The sequence below is a fragment of the Canis lupus genome, chromosome 3 (genome assembly GCF_011100685.1).
Source record: "Canis lupus familiaris isolate Mischka breed German Shepherd chromosome 3, alternate assembly UU_Cfam_GSD_1.0, whole genome shotgun sequence".
NCBI classification, from domain to species: Eukaryota; Metazoa; Chordata; class Mammalia; order Carnivora; family Canidae; genus Canis; species Canis lupus.
In genome coordinates, this window is record NC_049224.1 from 65,166,384 (window position 1) to 65,187,505 (window position 21,122).

The 21,122-nt window shown below is 40.4% G+C and overlaps 1 protein-coding gene across 13 annotated transcripts in view; it reads right to left on the reverse strand.

The window, feature by feature from the left end:
• The window catches only part of BST1 (bone marrow stromal cell antigen 1), a 38,189-nt gene extending 17,377 nt beyond the window's left edge, over positions 1-20,812 (reverse strand). The window contains exons 1-5 of one of the 13 annotated variants that reach the window (XR_005357192.1): positions 20,611-20,812; positions 11,109-12,843; positions 9,507-9,603; positions 1,659-1,794; positions 464-546 (exon numbers count right to left, since the gene is read on the reverse strand). Coding sequence is in view for 10 of the 13 variants with exons in the window: in XM_038533325.1 (XP_038389253.1) it covers positions 464-546; positions 1,659-1,794; positions 11,109-12,843; positions 20,611-20,675 (2,019 nt within the window). In the remaining 3 variants the exon portion in view is untranslated. Of the gene's footprint in view, positions 1-463; positions 547-1,658; positions 1,795-3,992; positions 4,120-5,715; positions 5,954-9,506; positions 9,624-10,866; positions 13,625-16,350; positions 16,471-20,610 lie in introns of those variants that run through there. The other 12 variants (XM_038533328.1, XM_038533325.1, XM_038533332.1 and 9 more) reach the window with 12 other exon arrangements.
• Positions 20,813-21,122: the final 310 nt, after the last annotated feature.

Genomic DNA, 21,122 nt, shown 5'->3' on the forward strand with positions numbered 1-21,122 from the left:
CCAGGTTATCCTCCACTCACCTGTTACCTATCACCTCCTATCACCTCCTCTCATGAATAGCAGTCCTGAGGACATTTCTGACCCCCCACATCTGGATCTCAGGTATCCCAGGGCCTCACATAAAACAGGGGCCACCCCATTTACATAGCAGTCAAACTCACATTGATTGAAAATACTAAGAGCAGCCACAACATGATAGTACCAGTAGTCACCATGCCCTCATCTATACCAACACTCACTGTGTTGGCTCTGCTGGGTGTTGCACTAAGTATTCAAGCTCCTTAAGCCCTCACACCTTTATGGAGCAGATGGAGTGAATCAAAATGTGATGAACGTGGACGGAAAGAGAGGCTTGGAGAAGTGAAATCATGACCTGATGGCTCAGTCTCTGAACCCCTCTGTCCCATGTTCAAGGGTCCCACATTTATTTGCTCAGTCCCCCAGCCATCCTTCCCAAGCTAACCTGCATAGATGCCCTTTTCCAGAAAGAATCCACAGGGTTGTTTTCACAATCTTCTGATGTAGGGCAGGACTGGTAATCGAGTTCTAAGGGAAAAATAGATAAACATGTTTCATATCAAACATTATATCAGAGGGGCACCTGGGTGGCTCAGTTGGTTAAGCATCTGCCTTGAGCTCAGGTCATGATCTCAGGGTCCTGGGACTGAGCTCTGCGTTGGGCTCCCTGCTCAGCTAGGAGTCTGCTTCTGCCCCTCCCTCTGCTCATGCTCTGTTTCGTGCTCACTCACTCACTCACTCAAATAAATAAATAAATAAATAAATAAATAAATAAATAAATAAATAAATAAATAAATAAATAAATAAAATCTTTAAAAAGATTTTATCAGAGAAGAATTAATTTAAAATATTTGCTGGCATTATAAAATCTATTAGGCCTGTGTTTACAAGTTTGACATTCACAGTTCTGCTGACCCAATCCACAAAGAACCCAATCTGTGATAGGAAGACAGGTGTCATTTTGCTCAGCACAGATGTGAGGAAGGCAGAGACCCAAGCAGCTGGCTAATGAGTGAGACTGCTGACTACCAAGCATCAGCATCTTAGCTTGGCTATTTCTTTACTGACGATCTAGTGAAGTGATTTAAAAACAAACAAACAAAAAAATTTTTTTTTGCTCTGTTGGATGAAGCACCTTCTCCAGTTAGCCCTGGTTTTGGAAGTAAATCCAACAAAAATACACCAAGAAAGTGATAGTCCTTAGCCAGAAAACAGAAATTTTATAACATTTAAACTTCAGTGTCCCCTTCTGGTAAATGAGAGTCCTGAGGCCAGCTTGGGCAGGGATGGAAGCATGTGCTCTGGAGCCAATCTACTGCTGCTTCCTGGCTGTTCATTCCTCAGTAAGTTTCCTAACCTTGCTGTGCCTCAGTTTCCTTATTTATCACAACAGGGATTAGGAGAGGATCTATCTCTTGGAGCTGTGGCAGCAATTAAACTAGCTAATATATGTCAGGTGCTGAGAGAGTACCCAGCAAAAGTTAAGTGCTTTCTCTCTGTTATTGTTATTATTAATCATTATTACTGTCTACCTCAGAGGATTTGGAGGAAATCAAATAAGACAAATGCATAGGAAAGCATTTAGCAGAAATGCTTAACCAGAAGCTTGGACTTTGCTTCTGATTTGTCTGGAGTCTTACCAGAGGCATTTTCCTGTCGACACCAGCTCAGAAAGTCACCCATCCTGCCGTAGAGAACACTGCACAGAGGCACAAAGCGACGGGCATTCTCTGCATAACTAGTGACAAGAAGGTGGTTGTTTTCCCAGAACAGGGACTAAGGAAAAACAAACACAAAATTAACATGAAAATGAAATCAAAGTAGATCTTTTTTTCAGTCAGGCAGTGCGTTTCTTTTTTTTTTTTTTCAAAGATTTTATTTATTTATTCATGAGAGACACAGAGACTGAGGCAGAGGGAGAAACAGGCTCCCTATGGGGAGCCTGACGCAGGACTCGATCCCAGGACCCTGGGAACACGTCCTTAGCCCTGAGCTAAAGGTAGACCCTCAACCCCTGAATCACCCAGGTGTCCCCAGGCAGTCCATTTCTTATTCGACTCCACCTTGCCTGACAACTGCACTTTCTTTTTCTTTCTCTTTGTTTACCCATTCAGAGTGCCATGATCTCTCCCACCCTTGCGACCACATCATGCACACATTAACAAAGTACTTTCTCAGTAGTAAATATATATATTTATCCCTGACTTTAAAAAAGACCAAAGGACCTGGGTTTGAATCCTGACTCCGTTATACACTACATGTGCAATCTTGAACAAGACATGTCGTAGCCCTGTGCCTGAGTTTCCACATCTGGAAAATGGGGAGCAAAGCCCTTTCTCTTCTTCCACAGCTGTGTTCAGGATGATATATCACCACAAAAAGCACTTCAGAAATATGCTACTTTTATATTGTATTTTACAGTTTCTGCTATAAAGCTACAGTGTATTCCCACAATGGTAATACAAATAACAATATCCCTCTAATGATCTCATCAAACCCTTAGTAGTCCAACTGTTCTATGCCTGAGGGCAGGGGTTATTTTGTTCCCTGTTGTAAGCATCCTCAAACCTTAGCACAAGGCCCAATACATGAAAGGAGCTCAATAACTATTTACTGAGTTCAGCAACTCACACCAAAATCTATGAAAGAAGAGGGGCACCCGGGTAGCTCAGTAAGTTAAGTGTGTCTTTGGCTCAGGTCATGATCCCAGAGTACTGGATCCTTGCTCAGCAGGGAACCTGCTTCTCCCTCTCCCTCTGCCTACCACTCCTCCTGCTTGTGCTCTCTCTTTCTGTCAAATAAATAAATAAAATCTTAAAAAATAAATCTGCTAAAGAAGGGAACACAATTTAAGGTTCCTGTTTTTACTGGCAGGGAGGCAATAAGGTTCAAAATTCAACATATTCTTAAAAATCATTATTTTTAACCTGTTATATCTCTGAACCTTCCAGCTCCATTTACAAAAATTTTAAAATGCTGTTAAGATTTGTTCATTCATAAACATCAATGTTACCTGATTTTACAATGAAAAATCAGGTTGAGAATTATGTCATCAAAGAAACAGAAAACAAAAGCTATTTGTTTTAACTCAAGGTATTGTTCTATGCAAGCATTTTATGTAGATTTTCTCATTTATTTTCATTTTATTAGAACTCAGAACACAGACATGTGTTTGTTTTTTCAAGATTTTTTATTTATTTATTCATGAGAGAGGCAGAGACAGAGGCAGAGGGAGAAGCAGGCTCCCTGTAGGGAGCCTGATGTGGGACTGGATCCCAGGACCCTGGGATCACAATCTGAGCTAAAGGAAGACACTCAACCACTGAGCCATCCAGGTGTCCCCAACATGTGGTTTTCTTAAAGAAACGGGTACTATGGGGGAGCCTGGGTGGCTCAGTAGTTGAACATCTGCCTTTGGCTCAGGTCGTGATCCCAGAGTTCCCAGATCGAGTCCCACATCAGGCTCCCCACAGCAAGCCTGCTTCTCCTTCTGCCTCTGTCTCTGCCTCTCTGTGTCTCTCATGAACAAATAAATAAAATATTTAAAAAAAAGAAAAAGAAAAAAGAAAGAAACTGGTACTGAATAGATAGAATCTTAAGGTCCCTTAAAAGGAGGGACTGGCCTTCTGGGAAGATAGTGAGGTTAATTCAGGGTCTTCTGAGTCACTCAAAAGTTCGGCCATTGGGGCAAGTTAGGACACAAGTTATTCAGAGTTGGCTAACGGCAGAGCCCCAGGAAAAGGTGTGGCAAGGTCCTAAAGTAGTGATTCCTGCAGACTTGTTGACTTAGGAGACTTCCTTCTGCCTAGACAGGCAGCAGACCCAGGATTGACCCTCAAGATAAAGATACCTCCCCATCAGAGTTCAAGTTTACTGCTTGACTTTTTGGCAATACTGAAACAGGGTCTCCCAGGGTCGTAGACACCTGGCCCATGTACCATCTATCTCTATAGAGACAGAGATTAATGTTTTACCTTGTCTGTGGGAATGGAATGTCTGGAGAGGCTAATAAAAAGGTCATAGTCTGAGGGGAATACGGAACAGGGATCCTTATCCAACACCACTTTAAAGGCTTCCCAGATAGCCGTGCAGTTCTTTTCCCTGTGCAGCAGTACGAGTTAAAAAGAAAAGAAAAGAAAAAAAAAAACATCATGATGTGTTGTGAAGTATTGCCATTTCTCTCTAAGTACTCCATCCAACAGCTTTATGAGTAATTTTACCATTTATCATCTGTGAACTAGGCACAAAAAAGACAGCAAATTGTCATGGCTGAGGCCTTAACCCCAATTCAGGAGAGGAGAAGAAAACCGAGATGATGGATTTAGAAACCTGCCAGTGAAAGTGGCTCTCAGAAAGTATTACATATTTCAGAGCTAAGGAATAAAGTCTTGTCCCGGGCTCCCAGACATGAGCAGAAAAGGCACTTGGCTGGAGGATGACAATTCCAATAAACCACGCAGGCTTCCAATTTCAGGTGCCTCTCTATTCAGACTTAAGGTCCATTGCTCCCTGGGACCTGGTGTGGTCAGGCAGGTGGTGGACTAGACCTTGTAAAACCAGGAATGAGCACCGAGTGTTGAGAAAAGCTGTTTCGCCTCCTGCTGGCATTAGGGATGAAGTGAGAAGATAAAGGCAACTAGGTAAAGTTGGGGACCACAGAGAACAGATAAGCTGTCTCCTTCTCCAGCACCTATTTTGTTTGTCAGTTTCACAATCCTTTGGAACTGCCCCCTTCCTGGGAAACGCCCAAAGTTACTCAAGAGAGCAGCAGATGTTCTTGGGAAATTATCCAGTCAAGCAAACCCCTTGAATGCCCTTCTCAAAAGATTACAAAGGTTTTAGGAAGTTCCTGAGACCGGCTTCCTATTTGTAGGGAATAACAGCCTCAGATGTTGCTGGCTGGGAGCATAAAACAAGCCTGAAGTTTGTGTTACGGGAGACAGTGCTTTGAGAACTATCTCCCTGTCTCCTTACTTGCTGGAAGTAATAAAAACCATTTGCTTAAGCCAAAAGATTTGAGTTGATCTATTGGCTGACGCATCCCATGCTGTCACCCTTTGTGTTAGGTGACACTAACTTCTAGTCCATCCCAGCTTTCCAAAAACATTTCCCAAGGCATTTGTAACTTTTTATTTCTTGTGTTAGGCAGGGATAATTTTATTCTTTGCTTTTTTTTTTTTTTTTTTTTTTTGGTCTGAGTCAGAAAAAAAAAAAAACTGGCACAAGAAAAAGACATTATGAAAACAGAAAAAGTAGATCCAAAGAAGGAACAAAAATATGAGTAGGAAGGATTGTGCTGGCAAGAGACACTCAAACTCATAAAGTCCTCTAGGTTAGAGGATCTGAAATTTGAATTCCCCAAGTCCCTGGATTCACGAATTTCCAGCTGAAGGCCATCTTCCTGGGTCCGACCGTTCTGGCTAAGCATGTGCTGGCTGTCACCCAAACTCCCCTCAACCTAATCCCCTCGCCTCTAGACAGACAGCCCAGAGCCTCCTTCGCTTAGGCACTCCCGCACGCAGGCTCACACTCCACCCCTAGACTTCCCCTCTTCGCATCCTCTGCGCTTGGCTCCCCGGACCTTCAGAACTCCTGTGCACACAGTCCCGCGCACATCTCTCTGGTCAAAACCCTCCACTCCCCGCACCACTCACCCTCCTCACCTCTAGACCTCCCCGCTACCCCCGCCACGCTCACCCCTGCTCCGGGTTCAGCAGGGCGACGTGCTCCGCGCAGCGGCCCAGGATGATGCTCTGCAGGTGCCGGGTGGTGCCCTCCCCGCGCCATCGGGCGCCCCCAGCGCCCGCGATCACCAGCAGCAGCAGCAGCGGTAGCGAAGACGCGAGCCCCAGGGCTGCCATCGCCGGCGACTGTCCCTCCAGCTCCCGGCCTTCTGACTCACTTCTCAGCCCGCCCTAGGGTGACTTCCTTCAGCTGCGAGGCTCTCAGGCACTCCAACACCCCCCTGTGGCTTTCTGCCTCTACTAGCTGCTTCAGTTCCAAGACTGACTTGGGGCTTCAATGGGGACAGGACTCTTGCTCTTGGTTATTATTTTATTTATTTATTTATTTATTTATTTATTTATTTATTTATTTATTTATTTATTTATTTATTTATTTATTTATTTATTTATTTATTTATTTATTGTAAGACTTTATTTAGGTAGTCTCTAGCGATTACTTGGGTGTACCAAGGACTTGGGGCTTCAATGGGGACAAGACTCTTGCTCTTGGTTCTTATTTATTTATTTATTTATGGTAAGACTTTATTTAGGTAATCTCTAGAGATTACTTGGGTGTACCAAGGTGGGGCTCCAACTCAAGCCTGAGATCAACAGTCGCTTGCTTTAAGAAGCGACTGGCCCATGCACCATGAGGTTTTTTTGTTTTCGTTTTAATTGAAGAATAATGAACATACAGTGTCATACTAGTTTCAGATGTACAACATGGTGATTCGACAACTCTACATATTACTCAATGCTCACCACACGTCACCATCTGTCACCATAGGTTATATTATTATATATTCTCCATGCTGTACTTCTCATCCCTGTGACTTATTTTATAATTTTTTATGTATCTTTCCTCTTCACTTACTTTACCCATCCCCCATTCACCTCCACCTGGCAACCACCAGTTTGACAAACAAAAATACGGCCCTTGGCTAATATTGGCCAGAGTCCAGAAGGAAGGAGCTCCCACAGAAGCAAAGTTGCAGAACAGGTGAGGAAAGTTTAATCATCAAAAGAAAGATTTTCCTGGCCCCACACTCTGACACCTTTGACAAATGCTCTCTTTTCCTCCAAAGATGAATGGGTTTTGTTTTCAGGAAGTAATAACCACAGAAACTAGTATTTATTGAGCTGCTATTATGTGCCAAGTACTCCACAAGCAGTTTTCAATTACTTTTCATAACATCCTCCCAGTTAGGATTATCCCCATTTTACAAATGAGGAAACTCAGGGAAGCTAAGTAACTTGTCAGAGGACATAATCTCCCTTCCAGATAGATGCAAAATCCTAGAGAGACAGTCAGTTCGGAGAGCCAGGATTGCTGGACTTGCACTTGGAATTCTGGGGTCTCTAATCCTCAATTCTTACAGTAATGATAGCTGTGAGCTAAGGGCCCTATGGCAGGCATTTCGTAAACATGAGCAGCTGGTGGGGAAGGGGGAGTGGTTCTATAACATTTTATGTGAGTCTTTTTCTCTCTTTTTTAAAGTTTATAACCAAACCCCACATTCTCCTGTCCAGCCCTCCCTGACTCGGCCCACTTTCCAGAAATAAGCATTTTTAATTATTTCAATAGTGTTTTTGTATTTACTTCCACATTTCTAACTAACATGCCTATATGCTGTTTCTGGTTGTTTCCATCTTGGATTCTACTCTTTGACTTCCTAGGACGAAAAAGAAAATTTTATCTTTAACACCACACATCCTCAAAAGGAATCCTTTTGTGTCTTTCATCATCCTGAGTGTTTTATCTCAAGCTTTAAATCAGTAATCAACATTTACACTATTATAGTCTGTGAATATTATTCATGCCCGAGCTTGTATTATTCTATGATTATGTTTCCTTTCTTGTAAACTTCTTGCTTACCCTAGAGGTAATAACTAATCTCCCTTATCCCTCTCCTCCCATTCTTCACCCCTACCCAGTCTTATTTGTTCATGTGCGTTATTATATGCACACTTATGATTATGGCCAAATTCTTTGCAACACATGTGAATTCCCCAATGCATTCAAAAGCATCAGCTTGTATTTTAGTTGGTTTGTTTCTCTTTCTAAGTGTTTTTCTTCTCCCTCTTTCTCTTTCTTTCTTCCCTCCCTCCTTACTTTTTCTTTCTTTCATTTCTTGGAAACATCCTTCCTACAGCTGTTACTGAAATGAATGGAAACTGAATAGAATACCAAGCACACAAATAAGAGAGGGGTAAGCACACAAATAGGTGGGGGAGACAAGTATTACCTCTGGGATAAGCAAGAAGTTTACAAGACAGGAAACAATCATAGAATATTGTAAGCTCAGCCATGAATAATATTCACAGGTCACAATATGAATGCTGATTACTGATTTAAAACTTGCATCTAGGGGAGCTTGGGTGGCCTAGTTAAGCATAGGCATTGGGCTCAGATCATGATCTCAGGGTCCTGGAGTCAAGCCCTGCTTAGGGCTCTGTGCTTAGTGGGGAGTCTGCTCCTCCTTCTCCCTCTATCTCTCCCCTTAGCCCCTGCTCGTGCTCTCTTTCTTAAATAAATAAATCTTAAAAAAAAAAAAAAAAAAAGCTTATAGAAGAAAAGCAACTAATTTTAAAATGGACAAAACAGAGGATCCCTGGGTGGCTCAGCAGTTTAGTCCCTGCCTTTGGCCCAGGGCGTGATCCTGGAGACCAGGGATCGAGTCCCACGTCAGGCTCCCTGCAGGGAGCCTGCTTATCCCTCTGCCTCTCTCTCCCTCTCTGTGTATCTCATGAATAAATAGAATATTTAAAAATTAAAAAAAAATGGACAAAACAGTTGATCAAGATACCTCACCGAAGATATGTTCATTACAGGGTATTTACTAAGAAAAAGATGAAAACATGTCTACCCAAAGACTTATACATGAAATATTCATTGAACTTAATCCATAATTGCCCCTAAACAATTGTAAATGTCCAACAAGAAAAGAATAAACAAACTGCAGTCTAGTCATACAATGGAAAACCACTCAGCAATACAAAGGCATGAACTACTGATACATGTAAGCATCTAAAAGTATATATACTGAGTGAAAGCAGCTACATGTAAAAAAACAGGTATTTTATTATTCTCCTTATAGGAAGTTCTAGCAGAAGGCATAGGATGCTGAAATATACAGAAAGTTGGCGGAAATGGATTTTAGATAGTACCAATTGCCTGAGCAAAGACAAAATAATGGGAAAGCATGGGGTTCTCCTGGAAAAATAAATTAGTTTGACTGGTAAACAGAGTGCAGACTGAAACAACAGGAAAGCTAGAGTCACATCTCAAAGACCTTGAACTCAGCTCTAATCTGGATGTTGTTTTCTTGAACATTAAGAGCCTTCAATAATCCTGGACATTATTAAAAAGTTTGTCTTAAAAAAATAAATAGGGGACTTGGGTGGCTCAGTCAATTAAGCATCTTCCTTTATTTTTATATTTTTTTTATTGGAGTTCGATTTGCCAACATATAACACCTAGTGTTCATCCTGTCTGCCTTTAGCTCAGGTCATGATCCTGGGGTTCTGGGATTGAGTCTCTGCATCATGCAGCAGGTCACACCAAAGAAGACTCTAGGGTTTTATGGGGTCGCTGGTATTATTTTCCCATCCTCCCCTCCAGGGACATTATCCATTACTCTGCTGCTGTGCGAGTAAACATCTCTGAAGAGGGGAAGAAGGCTTTATCTTTACTTCCCTGGGGTGTCTCTAGCTTCATGACCCTAAACTGTCTCCCTTAACCATTCTTAACTTGGATGCAAATACCTTTATTCAGAAGATCCACAGAGAGCAGACAAGTGAGATGTTCATGGAGAATTGTCTTCCAATACTTTATTTCAAGCACAAAACAACAAAAAAAGCGCTGGGGGGGAAAAGAAGTACCTTTAACAGAATACAAAATATGAAAAATCAGTATTACAATAATGCTTAGTGTGGTAGGTGATGGAAAGGAATTGCTTAACTTTTTTGATTTTAGAGAAAGCCCTTGCCCAAAGAAACATCACTCACTGGAGTCAGCTAATACATAAAAGAAGTTGGATGTGAGGAATCCATTATCAATCAGTGTCATTTTTGGATGCTTATAGAGGTTATCTGACAAAACCAGATTTTCAAATGCAAAAAAGGCTTTGCCACATATTTAATAATTATTCCTGATAGTATGACCTCAAGTTCATATGTTAGAGACCATTGTTTGTTAATCAAATGTATACTGAACGCCCACTATGTTATCATACAAAATGGACATGAACTCTTCTGGAGCATTCATTCTAAGGTGGCAGATTGACAATGATATACTACAAAGAAAAGAAATAAAGGGAATAATGGAACAAAAGCTATGGTGGTTAGTAAAATCCTTTAGGGAAGTAACATTTAATCCAATATATTCTCAAAATACTGGGCAGTGTGTGTCATTTATTTCAGTAACCTCTTCACCTAACAAGGGGTTCAAACTCATGACCCTGAGGTCAAGAGTTTAGATGCTTCACTGACTGGGCCAGCCAGGCACCTCTGAAGTGAGTCTTTATTTATTTGAGAGGAGATAAGTGGATAGGAGGAACAGAGGAAGAGGGAGCAGCTGACCCCCAGCTGAACAGGGAGCTCAATGTAGGGCTCAATTCCAGGACCCTGGGATCATGACCTGAACAAATGATAGATGCTTCATCAACTGAGCCACCCAGGTGACCCTGGAATGTCTTTTAAAACTTAATTCAGATCATCTTTTTCCTCAAAATAATCCTTCAATTGCTCTCCATTTCACTGACAAAAACCCAGAAGCCCTATAATGGACTAGAGTCCTTCATGATTTTGTCCCCAAATAGTTCCCTGACCTTTCTTATTATTCTTTCCATAGCACTTATCTTTAAGATATCACAAGCCTTACTCATTGTCTCTCTCTCCCCCACAGAACATAAGTTCCACTATAGAATGATCTTTGCTTTCTTCATTTTGTATCCCAAGTATCTCTAGAACAGTTCCTGAACTCTTTTAACAGTTCACTAAGTTTCGTTCAGGAATGTAAAGTTACATTATGATTTTATTAGTATTTAAATAAAGTTATCACATACAATGCTATGTTAACATCTAAATACAACACAGAAAAATACCACAAAATAAGAAACACAAAAACAAAAATCAGGTAAGATTTATTTAATGTGATGGGTGTGCTTGCCTGTTCATAAGTTCATTCCAGTCTGGAACACAGGAGGACAATGCTACCCGCATATCTGCTGCACCATTCAATCCATTTCTTTCCTTTGCTTTTAACTGGGTTAAGACTGAAAACCCTAGCTCACACAAACTAGTTGTTGTGAATGGCAATAATAGTGGGACACTCTTTCTACTTAGCAGAGGAAAGTCTTCCTTTACCTTAATCCAAAATGCTGATAAACTTAGTGTTTCATAATCACTCTTCAATGTATATGACGAACTAAGCTGCAATAATTCACTCTCTTCTTCAGGCACCAAGTTTAATTCAATTACTGATTCTGGGTTTCGAAAAGCAAATGGATCTTTTACCCAGCAATTTTCTCTTAATGTTTCAAATTTCTCTTCTGGAAAGAAATGGTTAAAAGTTTGAGACAGAGAAGTGAGATGCAACAATATCTCTAATTTTATTTCTTTCAAAATGTTTTCACTAATAATATTCTCTTCGATATGTTGCAAAAATCTTGGAAACATGTAGTAGCTAGGACAGTTGCTTTTAAGCCTCGCTTGCCATAACAATAATGTCTTTCGAAATCCCTGAATACGTTCGACATGTTGGAATATATCACTATTTTTCCTCTGTAGTTTTAAACTCAGTTCATTAAGAATGCCAAAAATATCAGTTAAATATGCCAATTTCATTACCCAAGTATCATCTTCAAAAATACTTGCCAAATGAGATTTTTTTTCAATAAGAAAAATGTGAATCTCATTCCTGAGTTCATAAACCCTGCTTAGTATTTTCCCATGAGACAACCAACGAACTTTGGTATGATATAGTAAGTGGGTATGATTAGTTCCAATCTCTGAACAAAATGTTTCAAGAAGCTGGTTATTTAGTGTGCTTCCTTTAATAAAGTTAACAACTTTCACTGCATTTTTCAATACTTCCATGAGATTCTGTGGGATTTCTCTAGATGCTAAAGCTTCACGATGTATAAAACAATGATTCCATACAGCACCATTATTAGTAACTTCCAGCAATTTTTTAATTACTCTGCTATGTTTTCCTGTTAGGCTTGCTGCTCCGTCACTTGTAATTCCTTTGCAGTTTTTCCAGTTTAATTTATATTGACCAACAATGCATTTTTCTAATTCTGTAAAAATATCTAATCCACTTAGGTGTGAGGCTATATTTAAACAACACAAAAAATCCTCCATAAAATCATCTTGCCACGCATATCTGACATACACTAAGAGTGTTGGGCAGCTTCCCACATCACTGCTTTCATCAAGTTGGATTGCAAAATCTATACCAGACTGCAACCGAGCAAGAAGCATGGTTTCTAAATGTTCCGCAATAGTACAAATGCGAAGAGATACTATATTATCACTAGATATAGTTTTTAATTTATCAGCTGATTTGTCATCAAAAATTGTACGTACCATATCCAAACATGCCGGAAGAATTATTTTTTCAGCAGCTGTGTGAGCCATTTTCTCTTTTGCTACTCGATATGCAACCAAGTATGATGATAATAAGGCTTTCTCACTAATGCTGGTAGAACCACCAAGAAATTGTGTTGACAACTTTACATCTTTTTTCTTTCTTTGAAAATATTCAAGAGGCTTATCAATAAGTTCAGAATGCTGAGTTTCTAAGTGTCTTTTTAATTTTGAAGGTTTTAAGCTTTCATTTGCAAGAATATTATTACAAATAACACACTGAGGTCTGTCATTTTCAAAGGGTTTTTCACATTTGATAAAACCATATTTTAAATAATCTTCATTATAACGTCTTGCACTTACTTTTTTCTTTTTGAAATGTGGCTCAAACGAAGTTGAAGTTTGCAAATTAGAGTCAATATTTTTCTCAATATTGTCACTATTCACATTTCCAGGTCCAGCAGTTGAACTTGAACATGCTTCTGCATATTTCACTTCACTTTTCCTCTTTCTTTTAAAAAAGTTATGATCCATTTTAAAGTAATTGATTAAAATGTTTTAACTGCCACTAACCAAAATAATAATAATAATAATAATAATAAATACATATATCCTAGATAACATCTCTCAAAAAAATGCAGTTTACAAAACGCATCTCAGTTGAACATTTCAGACTTCACATCTAATTGCAAGTCATGGTAACAAAAAACTAGACTGCTCACCAACTTTATTCTTATGAAAACTGAAGAAGACACAAGTGGACAAAGGACTGAAAACCCGTTTCTTAGCCAGTATACGTTCTATTCATTATATGCCCTCCATTAACTATCTTTTCACATATTGAAATTGACCTCAGTATTCCACAGAGGATTCTGTGGAGCACAATTCTGACAGAGGATTCACTTGATACTTTATATTTTATTTTGTTTTAAAATTTTTTTCACTGTGACTCATAAAACTGATTTCATGACCTACTAATGAGCCACGTACAGAATGTGAAAAATATTGATACAGACATATTTTCCTCTGCTGTGCTGAGCTTGAGTATGTCAGCTTGATGATCAAAGCAGCAAGCTAATGTGCTAGACTGTTGGCTGGTACAGGAACTTCCTTGAAGTGGTAGGTATATATCTTATATTTTCACTCTTGATACTTTTTGATAGGAAGAGTTTTTAAGAATGCCAGTATGGTCTGACCCAGTGAGGATTCAAGGAGGCTTTCCATAGCTAGGTCAACTACCAGGTTGGACCTGATGATATATTTTTAGAACTTTCTTGGACTGCATCTTTGACCTGGGAATAAGAGCAGAGATATGACATTAATGCTTTACAATGCAGAGAATATTACTGCCAGCTATGGCAACCCTCATGACATCCAAGATCATGAGTGCTGAAGCAAAAAGCCTGAAGCTCTTTTCTTCACTATGCTGTATCAGCTAAGGATTATTTCTGTAAGGCAAATCACCTAAACCATGACTGGTAAATAGAAAAAATAATGTCAAGGGGCACCTGGGTGGCTCAGTTGGTTAAGAATCTGCCTTTGGCTCAGGTCACGATTCCAGGGTCCTGGGATCAAGCCCTGCATCAGGTTCCCTGCTCAGCGGGAGTCTGCTTCTCCCTCTCCCCTTGCCCCTCCCCTGCACACGTTCACACGCACTCTCTCAAAAAAATAAAATCTTAAAAAAAAAAAAAGAAAAAGAAAAAAGAATGTCAGTAAAACCTGGAAGTCAGCATCAGGAGTTACAAAGTCTACTTACAAAGCGGAATACAGCAAGCATGAAGGAAGATAGTTCATTTGCCATTATATACTTCCTCTTAGCTCAGTTTGGTTATGTCCATCTTAGAAATACAGGTATCCCCCACTTTCTAAAAGTTCGTGTTATACCATTTCACTTTTAGGACAGACCTACATTAATACCTATTTTTGCTAACTGAAAGAAATCCAAAGAGGATTTTCACTTTTACAAATAAAGCTGTTACCATACTAATGTCTTCGGTAAAAGCAAAGAGGCATAATAGGAACTTTCAGAGAGATTTCATAGGAATGCTCTACTTTGGAAGGGAAACCTGTACTTAATGCACTGCTTTCTTTGATCTTAGTGTATGTGGGTCTTAGCACCATAACACAGCACTTCTTTACACACCCTTCCATCAAGTTGTTTCATCTTTCTGGGAGAGGGAGGGCAAGGCCTTATGTTTACTGTAGTGTTTATTAGAAAGTCAATGTTTTGGGCTGCCAGGGTGGCTCAGTTGTTGAGCATCTGACTCTTGGTTTCCGGCTCTTCTGGCAATATTCCCTTTGCCCCTAATTATCCCAGGTCCAGGTACCTGGCCCCTGGGGGGCAGCCCTTATGCCCTATGGCTTGTTAAAATTAATAAAAATGCCAGTTCTAAACCTGATTGGCCTGCTTACCCTCCCTCACTCATTCCTCTCTACTACACGAGGTGCAGGTGTCAGGAATACCAGGCACCCCTTAAAAATGTGCTGCACATTGTTTGAACGCCATGAATGTTCATCAGCCTGTTGCCACCGTATTTATGTGGGAGCCTAATCTTTTAATAATAAAGCCAGCTTTGAATGAGACATCACACAGAAGGGTAACCTTGAGACAAAAAGATGTTCCCAGAGGGAGGCTATAGCCTTGGTGATATTCTTCTGTGGGATTTCATTAATTATATCTACATGGACTTTACTATTAACAGTAATTTGACAATTGACAAATGTAGGACGTGTATCCATCACTGTGGGATTATAGTGTGTTCACGGCCCCAGAAATCTTCTTTGTTCTGCCTATTTATCCCTACCTCCTTCCAATCTCTGATAATCACTGATTTTTTTTTTTAATGTAATACAGTTGAAATTATACAGTACATAGACTTTTTGGTTGACTTCTTTTACTTAGTAATATGCATTTAAAGTTCCTTCATGTCTTTTCATGGCTTGATAGCTCATTTTTTTTCAGTACAGAGTAATATTTCCATTGTCTGGATACAAAAGTTTATTTATCCATTCACCTACTAATAAAAACATCTTGGTTGCTTCTAAATTTTGGCAATTATGAATAAAGCTGCTATAAAAATTAGTTGGTTTTTGTGTGAACATAACTTTTCAACTCCTTTGGGTAAATAATAAGGAATCTGATTGCTAGATTGTACATACAGTGCATTTTCAAGGAGGATCCATCAAAAGCTGTGTATTTTTTCTTGCTGGAGCATACTAAAATGGGGACACAGATTATGCATTATAGACATCGTGTAGTTGTTGAATGATTTTTTTTTTTTTTTTTTTGGCAATGGTGTCAACGTTTGTTAACTCATTCATACTGGCTGATTTCAAATAATGCCAAAGGGACTACTCTAGGATCTCATGAGTCATGAAGGCCTAGCATGCTACTCAGTTACCCTGCTGGTGTCTCTAATATGAACTGTCAGAAAACAATGAAATTAGAAGTGAAGGGTATAGATTTGAAGGTATAGGCAGGGGTAAAGGTGGCTGGTGAGATGGGTCACATGATTTAGCATAATTCAGTGAAAAGCAGTTATGTGGAGAGCTAGTCAAGAGAAATCTCTATTTGGTCAGTGAAGCATTGGATAAATGTTAAATCTTAAATTTAAGGACTGAAACATTATGAGAGGGAAAGCTTCAATGAGCATCCCGGAACAATGTTGGAACACAGCTTCAGGAAGGTGCCAGGAAGCTGGCAGAAGCCATCTGAGAAAAAAGCTGTTGCTATAAGAGTAGGGTTGAATTGTAATATGCAATAGCACAAAATGCATCACCTTTTCTCTAGGCTAGTACTGTCTTGGCATAGTTAACTGTTTATAGTAATACAAAGGGTCAGTGCCATCAGGAAGGCCTACAAATGGGGACAGAGGTCGGGGCTTATTAGAGTGGTAGCAATTTTAGGTGTTGGTTGCCTTAGGAGGCGCTTAGTATATCAATTTGGCTAGTTATTATAAGTGCTTTAACTATGGCTAATAAGTAGCCTAAGGAGCTAGAAGTCTACTGTATACAGTACCTGCCTAACTTAAAAAGATGTGCATCTTGGACAGAATTCAGTGACCGGTAGAAGCCTTTGACTTAATCTTGGTTAGATGTTTCTTTGAAAGATGGTATCTTCCAAATATTTCACATTGGTCTGAAAAAGGCAAAGTTTTTTTTTTTTTTTTTTTTTGGATGTCTTATGTCCTATCTTCCAAGGTAGGTAGTAGGACTAAAGAGTTTACTTCTTGGGATCCCTGGGTGGCGCAGTGGTTTAGCGCCTGCCTTTGGCCCAGGGCGCGATCCTGGAGACCCGGAATCGAATCCCACGTCGGGCTCCCGGTGCATGGAGCCTGCTTCTCCCTCTGCCTGTGTCTCTGCCTCTCTCTCTCTCTCTCTCTCTCTGTGACTATCATAAATAAATTAAAAAAAAAAATTAAAAAAAAAAAAGAGTTTACTTCTCTTGGATGTCAGAGCATGGTGTACATCATCAATGTTTTATTTTTTTTTAATTTTATTTATTTATTCATGAAAGACACAGGGACATAGGCAGAGGGAGAAGCAGGCTCCACGCACGGAGCCTGATGTGGGACTCGATCCAGGGACCTCAGGATCATGCCCTGAGCCGAAGGCAGACGCTCAACCACTGAGCCACCCAGGTGTCCCCATCATCAATGTTTTAAACCAGAACTAAACTGTTGAAAAAAACAACTGCATCTAGATTCCTTTTTAATGAATAAAAAGAGTTGGAGGGAAATGCACAGAAGCCTTGAAGCAATCAGACTCAGATATATAGCTGCCCTTAAGAGCTAAAAGAGAACAATTATTGACTCTCTTGCTCTTATAGTTAAAAGTTCCAGTAAGGATGCTCATTTGTTTTTAATACTTCTTTCCCTCCAAGATATCTCAAACCACTAGACCTTTTTTTTTTTTTAAGATTTTATTTTTAAGTAATCTCTACAGTCAATATGAGGCTTGAACTTACAACCACAAGGTGAAGAGTCACATGCTCTACCAACTGAGCCAGCTAGATGCCCCTGAAACCACTACAATTTTAAGGATAAAATATGCTGTGTCTCCCCAGATATATTTACCTTATAATGTTAAGAAAAACAGAGCTAAACATGCTCCAAAGTCTTCTGTTTGCCCTCCCTTTTGTCTCTGAAAGGTGCCTTAATGGGAAGTCACAGCAGTTTTGGGGGACAGGTTCAAATCTGAAGTTTTTGGTTGAATCATAAGTTTTGGAATTTTAATTTGAAGAGATACATCCTTAATTAGAACTCAATGTAAATCAGAGCATATACACATAAGATGAGTAAGTACATCAGTGTAATTCCACAGCCCAGATGGGTTCTGATGGGATAAATCGCGTCTGGCCGAAACTTAAAAGATCATAATAAATGTATGCAGTGATGCTTAAGATACACGATTGAGGTTATTTGCTGTAGATAAACCACATTTCTGAGCAATAATGCATTTTAATTAGCTGGACATACATTTAGCCATCCTTTAGGACAGAATTTCAATTAAGATGACCAACTACTCATACTTGAAGGTTACATTTAATATAGTCATGTGATACGGTTTCAGATTATTGGTTTTGCACTAATGAATCTTATCTACCTATTCCTATAATGTGTTTGTCATATGGTAGGTCAATAAATTTGAAAGAATAAATGAGAGAATGAATGACACTATTTTTGCTATTTTTTAGTGTTTTTACTATTACTATTACTTTATTTGAAAAATAAGTTATAAACTATATTTGAACAATTCAGCAACATGTAAGACAAAGGCTAGTAAAACATATTCTCTAAAATAGGATAATCAAAGCTATCCTAATTCACCATAAACTACTTTAGTAGAAAGAATGGTCCTATAAAAACAGAAATGTAAACTATGTTTACATTTAGCTTACAAAGCTTAACACCTAAATCTACCTAAAAATAACTCATATAAAAATACTAATGTCTCATTTATATTATTAAGGGTATGAATTATTTTTTTAGAGAAAAACAACTGCCATTTAATCATTCTGGTCTTTTTTTTTTTAAAAAAGATTTTATTTAGTTATTCATGATAGACATAGAGAGAGAGAGAGGCAGAGACACAGGCAAAGGGAGAAGCAGGCTCCATGCAGGGAGCCCAACGCGGGACTCAATCCCGGGACTCCAGGATTGCGCCCTGGGCCAAAGGCAGGTGCCAAACCACTGAGCCACCCAGGGATCCCCTCATTCTGGTCTTTTATATTTTTACTATTCCTATTTCAACCCAAGCCTCGAGAGTTTATAATTGGCAATGCTTCAGACTCTTGTATTCAAAAAGTAGTCTTCAAGAGCTACTCCCTCTCCTAAATCAGATAATTCACTTACAGTAATTGTAGAGGTAATGTATTAGGGTATAGACCTGGTAGATGTAGTAATGAAAGCATGGGGAAGTCCTTTTCTTTCTTTCTTTCTTTTTTTTTTCTTTTAAGTTTATGTATTTTCTTATTAAGTAATCTCTACCCTCAATGTGGGGCTTGAACTCATCACCCTGAGATCATGCTCCACCCTGAGATCACGGCTCTTTTGACTCAGCCAGACAGCTGGGTTAGTCTTTTTCTAACTGAAATAGGATGCAAGATATCAGCTTAATGAGACATGTAAGAAAATATTACAAGTTTGGGGCACCTGGGGGGCTCAGTGGGTTAAGCATCTGTCTTTGGCTCAAGTCATGATCCCAGGGTCCTGGGATGGAGCCCCCCACATTGGACTAACTGCTCAGTGAGGAGCCTGCTTCTCCCTGTCCCTCTGCTGCTCCCCCTGCTTGTGCTCTGTCAAATAAATAAATAAAATCTTTAAAAAGAGAGAGAGAAAAAATGCTGCTGCTGCAAGTTTGACAGAGAAGGTATGAAATAGTTGTGTAGGAAAGTGGTACTATGAACGGTCTAGGAAAATGCTTCAGGATTTTAAGCAGTTTGCATGCTTATCTTACTTAATGCAATGATCATTATTGCTATAAGCGTACTAGGTGGTCTTTAATTCCCTGCCACTAACTCTTACCTCCTAGTCCTATCTCCATGGTGTTATATTATCTTCTAAAAATACAGCTTGCTTATTTATTTATTTAATTTATTTATAAGTAAACCTTATCCACATGAGAACTGAACCAATCAGGTGTTCTTAAAAAATACAGTTTTGATTTGGTTTCCTCCTAATTCAAAAACCTCTCAGGGTCCTGAGGTTGTGCATTCTCCTCAGGACAATATCCTCGAAATCTAAACCTTATCTTTCTAGGTGTCTCCTTCATCACAAATCTTCATGCAATTCTACATTTTAAGCTCTAAGACTTTCCAAGTTCTTGAAATACATCATGCACTTCCACGATTATGCTTCTGACTAGTATTCTGTTTTAATGGAATACTCTTTAAGTCCTTTGAAATCCTATTTATTCTTGAAGTGATTTAGCTCAAATGCAACGGCATTCATCCATTCAACTTAACAGTTAAGTGCTTAAAATGTATCAGGCACCGGCCATAGAAAGCTAAATAAATAAACAAACAAACAAATAAATAAATAGTGGAAAATTAATATGAGGAAATACCTGCTGGGCCGTTACAATGAATGAACCAGAGTTACATCACACTGACAAATCTTAACTGCAAAAGGATATTACATTATGCAAAAACAGTGCCGTGTACCTAATTAAAATTACAACATAAAGGTGCTTGGGAGAGTGGTGATCTTGGGCCAGAGGGAACAGGATGAGATTGCGTGGGGCCGACAAAGGATTTCAATTCATATTATCAAACAACTTGTGTCACTGATTTCTCCAGTTAGGTGGCGAGTACACAATGAGTCCTACTTTTGTTTCTGTATTTTGTCTAGAATGTTCTACTTTTTTTAAAAGGGATATATAAAGCGTGATTCCCTCCTGAAGGCACTGCAGACTGTCTCACAACCAGTAACCTCAAATCGCCTTCCGTCTCCAGGACTCTCTTTCGCTTCCCTTTATGCACAACTAGACCTTAGGGGCAGGAACTTCCTTCAAGGTGTCCTATCACCTTCGGGTGTATTCGCACGCTCCGCTCTTCCCAGCAGATTCCTGTTCCCTCCTGTCCTCTCGGGCCCAACGAGGCCTTCTAAGAATTTCACCCTGACCCTCTCAGCCGACCCTACAACAGCTCCCCCCAAATCCCGGACTGCTGCCCCCCTTCCCCCGGGAGACCTCACTGCGTCTCCTGAGCAAACCCAGAATGTCTCCCGTTAGCAGCCTCTGGTCCACTCCCGTCACAGGCTGCCCTTCTCCTCCTCACCTCCAGCCAAGCGCCGCAGGCCTCTCACCTCGCCCGTGGAGCGGCGGTTCAGTGCGTCCCCCCATTCCCTACGCAACACCACTTCCGGCCTCACCGCGGCCCCCACAAACAGCCCACTTCCAGCCGGGAGTGGGCCGGCTCGGCCTTCTGCGCACGCGCAAAACCGGACAGCGGGGCCGCATTTTCTCGTCACAGAGCTCGCGCGGCACTCTCGCGGTATTGCCTTCTCCCGCGGGAGTTATTTAAACGCTCGGGCGGTAACGCCATTCTGCGCGCTCCGCTGCAGGCTGACTCTTCCCTGAGGCGATTCTGGAGGCTGGACGTCCCGTTCCGGAGCCCAGCGCAGACGAGGCTCGCTCCGACCGGGTCCCGGCGCCATGGGGGCGGAGAAAAAGCTGCTGTCGGCCAAGGAGGCATTGCGGCTGCCGTGGCAGCCGCAGTACAACCAAGCGAAGCTGCTGGTGGCGCTGAACCGCGTCTACCGCACGGTACGCGCCGCCCCGGGCCTCGGC